The sequence below is a fragment of the Sprattus sprattus genome (genome assembly GCF_963457725.1).
Source record: "Sprattus sprattus genome assembly, chromosome: 9".
Lineage (NCBI taxonomy): Eukaryota > Metazoa > Chordata > Actinopteri > Clupeiformes > Clupeidae > Sprattus > Sprattus sprattus.
The window spans coordinates 12,172,202-12,182,201 of record NC_137928.1 but is presented as its reverse complement, the minus strand read 5'-3'; the positions used below and the strand labels follow the sequence as shown (position 1 = coordinate 12,182,201).

Here is a 10,000-nt window from a genome sequence, read left to right as displayed (position 1 = left end):
ATGATAAGCTGATGTGGAGCATAGTGACGCCCCCCCCCCCCCCCACCCAACACACAAACCTGACACACACACACACACACACACACACACACAAAGCCCCAGTCCTCAGTAACTGCAATCACTATGACAGGTCCTTGGAGAGCCTGCACTCACGACTCTCGGAAATTCCACACGTCAGCTGTCACTCAGCAATGTCTCTCTTTTGTCGAGCTAAACGATAGCTCCACCGACGTCCCCCCGATCGCTTTGAATCATTTCAAGCCCGCTGGATCCCTGCTCGGCACAGCGCTCCAAACCACAGACGCTCGAGTGGTTTGGATTGTTACACAAATTCCAGGTAGACCAGGTGCGGCAGGAACCGGATAATGATAACGTGCGGTTGAGGTTAAGGAAACAAAATTATCCCAATTATATAAGTCATGTTCACATGCCACACTGATATTTTACTTTACCACTGATGAATCGAGCACAGTGGTAGTTTGGATGTCGCGAGGCGGACAGAGAGCTCACTGGGATGCCCTAGTGGAGGTCCCATGCAGGCCCGCTTCCACAGTGAGGACCTGAGCCCACGCCTCAGGAAATACCACTCATAACTGCACCCTGGCTGTGTGTGACTCTCGTCTGATTGATGGGCCAGTAAAGATGAAATAGAGCCCATTGTTGCTCTTGTATCTCTTTCTCCGAGGTCACAGCCTCTTGAGTGTCTGTGGCTTAAAGGGAGGGGGGGGGGGTGGCTTACTGCTCAGTTCCCTCATGCCTGTTTTAAACATGTAGTTTGTCCTGCCTGAAACTAAATGTCCCTGGGTGACTGACTTAACCAGCCTGTTCCTGTTATTATTGTGTTTTTGGACCTGACAACGCACTGGGATGGAGAGTCAGAGAAATTATCTGTAAATTCGGGGAGTCTCTTGTGAGCAGTTTTGTATTTTTAGGGTGTTAACAAATCCAGAGGGATTTACAAATTGTGTCTGTTGAGCAACCACTTCTGACTGAGAGAGAGAGACTCTGTGGTCTAACATCAGTGGCAAGCTTCGGACTCAATCAAAACGTGTTCGCCGTTGGCCGGGAGATTGAGGATGACTTATGTGTGTGTGTGTGTTTTGGGCTGCTGTGTTTTAAGGTGAGAGAGAGAGAGAGAGAGAGGGAGAGAGAGAGAGAGATGTGCCCACAGTTTTCACGGGTAGTTTCTCATGGCTGAGCCTCCAGTGATACTGTTTACCATCTGAAATCCATATTCCCCCAGAAGAGGAGAGCATTGGATAGAGGAAAAAAAAAGAAGAAAAGGGAAACAAATGGAACGAGGGAGAGGAGAGGGAGAGCAAAAAAAAAAAAAAAAAACGCCACATCTGGCTCTCGGCATAGCCGCATGCATGTGGGCAGTGTCATAGATACTCAACAGCTTCAGGCGTCCAATCAGGGAGTGACCGGTGGTGAGAGAATATGCCGTGAGCGTCGAGTGTCAACAGTTTCACCTCCGCCTGAATTTATCTTCCTATAATTACGTGAGCACAACATACAAATAGTCCATTATGGTTTCCTGAGAGGCTATAGCACGGTCCTGTGAGCAGAGGAACCTTATATGGTCCTTTGAGAGCCACACGAACCCCAGCAAACAGCTATCTTACTGGATGTTTGAGTGATTGGATCATTTTCATTCCCCTCGCAGGAAGAAGGAAGTGTCGGGTTTGATCATACGTTCCCATGTGGCAAGCTGTGTCACCACAGTGACCTAAGTTCATCCAGATCCAGTTGGTTTATCTTCCTACTACCTCTCCTCTTCTCATGCGAGCATCTCTCTCTCTCTCTCTCTCTTTCTTTCTCTCCCTTTCTCTCTCTCCCTCTCTCTGCAGGGAGGACTTACAATGACTTGAACCAGTACCCTGTCTTCCCCTGGGTCCTCACTAACTATGAGTCTGAGGAACTGGACCTAACTCTTCCTGGAAACTTCAGGGATCTGTCAAAGGTAAGGGGCGTAAGGGGGTTGTGGCCTGCAGAGAACCATATCTCTGTTGTGTGTGTGTATGTGTGTGTGTGTGTGTGTGTGTCTGTGTGTATAAGTGTGTGTGTGTGTGTGTGTGTGTGTGTGTGTGTGTGTGTGTGTGTGTGTGTGTGTGTGTTTGTCTGTGTTGATTGTGTTATGTATACTTTGTATCCTTTCTAAGACCAGGGTCACATCTATAAGGTATTTGTAAGCACAATCTGTTGAGTGGGAAAAGAACACTTGTGGTTTTCTGTGTGTAGGTTTATGTGTGTGAGTGCATGGTCGAGACGGTACACGTGAACACACACATGGAGTTGCGTACAGAAATTTACATGCAACATGCAAATGCTCGCACATAAAACCACAGCTTGGAATAATTCCTCTTCCCCTCTGAAAGCTTCAGCGTATATGTTTTCCACTTGACTAGCCTCCCGCCAGCCTCCGCCCCGCACACTACATGAAAAATAGTAGCGTAAGCAGAAATGATTAAAGCTTAAATCACCCCCCAAGTGCACCTTCAAAACAAAGTAGCTTCGCCCCAAGTGTGGCTCGCCCGGCTGTCTGAGTTATTCATAAGCTCCTCACAGGAGAGAGAGAGAGAAAGAGAGAGAGAGGGATGAGAGTGAGGAGGTCCATAACTCAGATGGTGTGTGCTGGAAGAGAGGGGAGAAAGAGCTGCCCAACCTCCCTAAATGATGGTGCTGGGTGCTGGTGGTGGTTGTCGAGGTGGAGATAGATCCTCTGCTCTTGAGTGAAGAACCACTCACACACACACACACACACACACACACACACACACACACACACACACACACACACACACACACACACACACACACACACACACACACACACAAACAGATAACAGATTTTTCACACACTTTCACTCAGTCACACTCATACACAAAATTCAAAATTCACTTTGTCTTCCTTAGAATCCTTAAGTAACATTACAAAAAAAATCAAATGTCCTCTTTCACCTGTTGAAGCGCTCAAATCATTCAATCTTTCAATCTGCTTGGACCCAGATGGCTTCTGCTTGCGGCTATATTTAACCTTATGATTACTATGATAGTGTATACCCCGTCCTGTTGTAAATGCTGATATGTGTAGACCTTGATGTAGCATTTACTGTACCTTTACTAATACTAATAATCCTACATTTCATACAGTATATGCATGCATATTTTTCAAAACTTTATAAACAGTTGCCAAATACAGTAACAGCCCATATGGTTGCTTATGTATACATGTACATTTCACAAAATGGTCAATTTAGCACAAGATCATATTTACATACTATGTATGTATTCATATATCATATGCATAATTCATCCTTGTATTTTATGCGGTGCTTTATATTTCACGCTGCTATGTGGTAGGGCTACGTGAAGTTTTTGAGCTGATTTTGAGAAATTAAGCTTTCCCTCAGGCAACAAATATTCCCTGGTTGCTATGGTTGCCTAGTTGCTATGCCAGCTAACTAGCTAGCTAGTTAAGAACCCCTCTAAATAAAAGTTTAAATGGCAGAGTTCCTGCCATCTAGCTAGTGTTGCAGTCTCACTAATAAAAGGATAATAGGAAAATAAACCCCCAGGATGCCTATGCAGCTTCACAAAATACATAACTTTAAATTAACAGCTAATTAGTTCATAATAACAGACCCTAGCAACTGCCAACTGTTAAGATGATTCCCCAAGCTAGAGATAGTGAGGATAGCTCATAGCTAAGTTAAGTGGCATGAGCCCATGTTTGTGTACACACAGAGGTTTGCACTCTGTAATATTCTTTCATGTACAGCCAAGTGGGATTACACTTTACTGTTATGGCAGACTGAGTGGAAATTAACCTACCCTATCATCCTAGGTTATGATGTATTGAATCAGTCTCATCAAAATGCTTTCTGGGTAAGATATCAAAAAGTATCAAAGTATCATGACAACACTAACAAAACATGTGCAAACACACACACACACACACACACACACACACACACACACACACACACACACACACACACACACACACACACACACACACACACACACATGCAAGAGTTTATGCTTCAGAGATCCGCTAGCTGGTTTGCAGTAGTTTGCTGATATGGAGCTTCCAGCTTTCCCTCAGCATGCATCTCTGTCTTTGTCTGTCTCTATTTTTACTGCTATTTAATTGATGATTAATACGTTTTCATTGGTCCTGTAAGTAAAGCAACCATTTTAAAGTGTCTTTTCAATAAAACAACTCCTCAAATTCTAGATTATCTCTCCATTATCTCTCTCTCTCTCTCTCTCCCTCCCTCTCGCTTGCTGTCTGCCTCAGCCATGGTAACAAATTCACTGACCTGAAAACAATCGCATTCCTGTCTGAGCATTCTCCAAATCTCCCTTGTTTCCTTCTCTCTCTCTCTCTCTCTCTCTCTCTCTCTCTCTCTCTCTCTCTCTCTCTCTCTCTCCTTCTGCTCTCTTTGTCTCTCTCACTTTATTTCTTTCTCTGCCCTGTCTCATCTCACTCTCCCCCCTTTCAAAGTGCCGGTGTTTTGGTCACCGGTCTACATTACAGAGAGCTCTGTCTCCAGGAACGTTTCCCATTCATTTACGCTCAGAGAAAGGGAGGGAGGGAGAGGCAGAGTGAGCTAGAGAGAGAGAGAGAAAGAAAGAGAGAGAGAGAGAGAGAGAGAGAGAGAGAGAGAGAGAAAGAACATATTGCCTCGTTATCTCTCTTGGTCTATTGCAACTTAGATTTAAACTGCAATAATGTTGTATAGATCACACGCTACTAGGAAGAGTTAGTCCTGCTCTACATTCTGCATCTCCTCACAGTTTCCTCCCGGCTCCAGCACACACACACACATACACACACACACACACACACACACACACACACACACACACACACACACACACACTCCTTCACTGCCTCTTTCACCGTATCAAGGTAACCTCAAAGAAGAGCCCAATGGTTCTTACAGCTAAATGGAAATAGTGAAATCAATGATGATGGCATTGACTGTGTGTGTGTGTGTGTGTGTGTGTGTGTGTGTGTGTGTGTGTGTGTGAGTGTGTGTGTGTGTGTGTGTGTGTGTGTGTGTATGTGTGTGTGTGTGTCTGTGTCTGTGTCTGTGTCTGTGTGTGTGTGTGTGTGTGTGTGTGTGTGTGTGTGTGTGTGTGTGTGTGTGTGTCTGTGTCTATGTGTGTGTTTGTATTTGTTGTCTCTGCCCTCGTGCCAAGCCTGCGGCTTGTTGTTTCCCCACGGAGAGCCAGGTGGAGAGATGGAGAGAGAGAGAAAGAGAAAGAAGAGAGAGCCAAGGGGAAGGGAGGGAGTGTACTGACCTGTATCTAGAGGAAGGCATGAAGAGAACAGGCAGAGAAATAGAAGGGAAGAGAGTACACAAGGAGGAGGAGAGATAGACAGAGACAGAGAGACAGAGAGACAGAGAGAGAGAGAGAGAGAGAGAGAGAGAGACAGAAGGAGAGACGGAGAGAGAGAGAGACGGAGAGAGAGAGACAGACAGACAGGGCCGAGGAGTGGCCTGTGGCCCCGTGGCTCAGGGGAGACAGTGATGTATTGTAATGTATTCCTGTGACATACTCCTCCATGCTGTTTACAGTGGCGAGCAGCCTGCATTAGCATGGGTTCACAGACCCCCAAACACCCCCACCTCCCCCTCTCAAACACACATACACACACACACACACACACACACACTCTCACACACACACACGCACACACCACTGCCACTCATATGGACCAGTTGTCCTTGGAACCTCAGGGTTCTTGCATCACAACAGCTCACTACAAACAGTTAGCAGGGTGGAGAGAGAGGGAGGAAGACAGAAATAGGGGAAAGGTTTAGTCATACGCACACACACACACACACATACACACACACACACACGCACACACACCTGCTGTCGCTTGGAGATGTTCAGGCTTGCTTTAGTTCAGTAATGTGATGATGCTAATGCCATCTGCAGCACCAGTGCTGTGTGTGTATTTGTGTGTAATTGACTACTCTGGAATCTCTTTTCTTGGTGTGCTTTTATCATTAAAATGTGTGCCTTTACTAGTGACCCTTGCCCTCAGGATATACTTTTAAATTTTTAATTTTGTTTTAATTTTTCACAAGACTGCCAATTACATTACATAATATTTGTGTTTCCATTTGCAGTCACAGGTTTTCAGTTCTTTCCAAATACTGACAAATTCTCTGTGTGCTATGTGTGTGTGTGTGTGTGTGTGTGTGTGTGTGTGTGTGTGTGTGTGTGTGTGTGTGTGTGTGTGTGTGTGTGTGTGTGTGTGTGTGTGTGTGTGTGTGTGTGTGTGTGTGTTTGTTTGTGTGTGTGTGTGTGTGTGTTCTATGTGTTTGACCTGTGACAGACAGAGAGAGGTTTCCATCCCTCCTGTTTCATTTTTTATTCCGGCTTCCTCCCTAGCCAGTTTAAGGAGAAGTGTGAAGTTGAGTAAAAATGTTGTTGTTGGCATTGCAAGGATGTGCAGAGACTGTGTCCAAAATAACTGCCTTAATTAAAAATGGAGGGCATTGCTGCACACCTGCCGGAAAACAGACACACTCGGGGTAGACCAGTGACAGCCATGACACTGTGATCATGCGGCAACCCAAGCAGGAAGTGCCTGCCAGTCAGGATGGCCCTGCGGCCATTTGGGCTCTGGCTTTGACAGGTGGCATTGTGGGAAACCGGTGAGATACTGTGCTGATGTGTCTTCCGATCCCAAACCCCACCCCACTCCCCTCACACACACACACACACACTTGTGCAATTATTCCACTGATGGGGATGCGCAGTCAGGTGTGAGAAATGCAACTTAACACACACGCACTCATTCACACACACACACACACACACACACACACACACACACACACACACACACACACACACACACATATACACACATATAGTTGCTGGCACATACACATTTCGCATTTAGCTGTTTCGCCTGAGGCAAAGACTAGCACATTCCTGCGTGGCAGCTACACACACGTGGTAGACGTTTTTTCATTAGAATCTAATGATTATTTCCTGTTGACTGACAGGTGGCTGATGGGCTAGGTGGAAGCGGTTCGCTCTCGTGGCTGTTAATTGCCATGCGTAAAACAGCCCATGATGCCGCCGCCAGTCCTCCAGTCGTCTCTCTCAGTCTCTCTCTCTCTCTCTCGCGCGTGTGGAGTGTGCTCAATCGTTGCCGCTCTCAATAGCATTGGCAAGGCTCCACTTGTTATTTCACATCATTTTGCACATTTCTGACAGGAAATTAGATGATGTGTCTCCCCCAGAATGTCTCTCTGGGTGAAGAAAGGCGAAGCCACAGAGCTGACAGCGACTATAATTACCTGAGCCGTGCAACTCCGCACTAATGCAAATGCTATTGTTCACTAGCCGGTACAACTAGCTTATTGTCTTAGCGTTATCATTGCCTAACAGTGGTACACTCTGTTGTACTCCTCTTCTGTAGTTCTCTGTAGAGCCCAAGATTGGATGGGAAAGGACTTGTATGTGAAGACTGTCTGAAGACAGTCTGACTGTTGGTTTAGAGAGTCGCTTTTTTTTCTCGACAACTCGAAAAACTTTTCTGATATGAAAGGCCAGTGTTTTTTTCTTTTGTTAAACTTTAATTCCAAACCCTGTCCCTCTCTCTCTCTCTCGGCGCGCCTCATTTAATATGGCTTCCACGCGCCACCTCCCCGTCAAAGAAATTACAGCTTCACATCCTGTGCGAGTGCACCTCACAGCAATGCACTATGGGTAACGCAAACACAGCCTGACTGCTAAGGACTCATCCTCGTGCCTCCTCCCTCCTCTCTTTTCCCCGTAATGGAGAGATATGTTTTGTTCTCTTCCTCCTCTCATCTCTGGCTGGCTGGCTGGCTGGCTGACTCACTCGCTCGCCATTGAGGCAGTTATAGGAAATGCATCTGCTCTCCTTTAGACTCCGGAAGAGCTTGATTGCATTCGACTGAAGCTGCACAACACTTTCTCTCTCTCTTTACTCTTCCTCCTCTTCCTCCCCCCATCCCTCCCCCTCTTCTGACGAGGCCAGGGAAAACAAGTGTGACTGCCTCTGACAGCACAGAGCGAGCCGCACACCGTGGCGTAATTTCCTTTGAAATATGAATTGCAGCACGTATGTCTCTCTGGGAGGTAGCTCAGACGGAGCTTCGAAAAACTATATAATGCAACCCGCAGCCCTTCCGCAACCCTCACCACCAGCCCACCCCCCCCCCCTCGTTTGGCACGCGAAGTGTTTCCACTGCGTCTCCTTTCGGCCCTTTGAGAAGAGGCGAGCGAGAGGAAGGGAGGAAGGTAATTAATTTTGATCCGCAGTTTGTCGGGTGCTCTGCGCGAGACATTATGCGAGACAAAAACGGGGTTTGATCACAGTGTGTTTACGTTGTCTGGAGGGTCAGGTGTTAGCAATTTATGCAAACCCCAACTACATTCAGTTCAGAACTGCCTGAAGTAGTTTTAAACTTGTCATTGAGGAGAATGTTATGCTCAACAAATATAATTAAAGAGGACAAACACAGAAATCCAAATAAAATTTCCAGTCATTTGTTCAAAATTAAAGCCCTCACAAGAGAGATGGGTGTGTGACAACTAAAAGTCAGAAAATCATATCAACTACTAAAAAAAGATAGCGCATACTAAAGACAGCAAGCAGGTGAGAGTTGCTGAGAAGAACAACCACATGAGGTGATCTCATCTGAACTGGCCTTCTCTAAGGATAAAAGTAGTCTTGGTTAGACGTCCTCACATAGACCGCAAAATCAGAGCGAATGGCTTTTAAATGTGACTCTAATGAGGCCATTTACATTGCCACTTTCCCACTTTTTCAGTCGTTGTTGTTAATGTTTCCAGACGTTTAAGTCATACTGGTGCTGGAGAGGAGGGCTGGAGACCGAAACTGCAAAAACAATTTACATCAGTTTCTGGATGTAATGTGACCCAGAAGTGTCTGCAGTAAAGGGTGTATGTGGTTGTTTCGTATCTGCACTAGGTGCTGTTATCCGTAGGGCCCTGCTGCCCAGTAGTTCCCTGGGGTATTTCATAGGCCACCTACTGAAAAAAATCTACATGGTGGACTTGATGTTTCCCCCCCCCCCTTTGGAACCCACAGAAAATAAATATAATCACTTAACTACACATCACGGCTTTATATCTTTCTTTAGATAAGTGCACTAGCCATGTTTTTTCCTTCTCCACACAAAGTGATAAACCTTGTGTGTGTTTTTTAAAGACCTTTACCTGATCATGGCCTTAGTTGAGTTGAGTTGCATTTGCGGTAAGTAAGCCAGAGTCAGTTCTGTGTGTCTCAAGCTTCCCTGTATTGGAGCAAGAGGTTGAGTCAGTGTATCCCTTATGGGTTTTACTAATGCATTTTAGGGTTCAAAGGGACCATGTTCACATGCATTTGCAGTTCATGTTCGAATCTGCTTGCCCTCACTCAGTACCCTCACCAGGGTTATTTTATATGTAACGTTTCAATAGCACCATTCTGTTTCTTCCTTTTGAGAATACTTCATTTTTTGAATCAGCATAATAATCAAATGAGAAATTCTTTCCTCTACAGTCGTCCACCTGGTCACCAAATTAGCTGCCACTGGAAAAAAAAAAAAAGAAACGAAAAGGAAAAAGAAAACGGCAAATTCCAGCTGGAAAACCTGCAGTGAGAGCTGTTCCTCCGTCTTTCTGCCAAGGCATTGAGTTTGGGAACAGTGTTGGTCCATGCCAAGGACATTACTCCCCTGGCTTAGCCGCTCTCTCTTGCCCGCCCATCATGTGGCACAATGGGCAACCGGCTCTGCCCCAATCAGCCGCAAGGCTTTTACAGTCTGACAGACTTCCTGTGGTACAATGCCCAATCAGAGCAGCCAGGTCTCAGTGCTATTAGCACCTCATAAATCTGTACAGATCTCAATAAACATTTCATTTCATATGGCTGTGCTGCGCTAACATCGCTGTGGACGGCCATTACAGAAGCATGGAGGGAGAAGGG

General features: G+C 45.8%; 1 protein-coding gene across 1 annotated transcript in view; it reads left to right on the top strand.

Annotated features, from left to right (window-relative positions):
- Nucleotides 1-10,000, top strand: part of LOC308369864 (neurobeachin-like) — a gene marked incomplete at both ends in the record, with an annotated part of 289,067 nt that overhangs the window by 241,781 nt on the left and 37,286 nt on the right. The window contains 1 exon segment of the mRNA XM_080844411.1: nt 1,855-1,963. Within this exon segment, the coding sequence (XP_080700537.1) occupies nt 1,855-1,963 (109 nt within the window).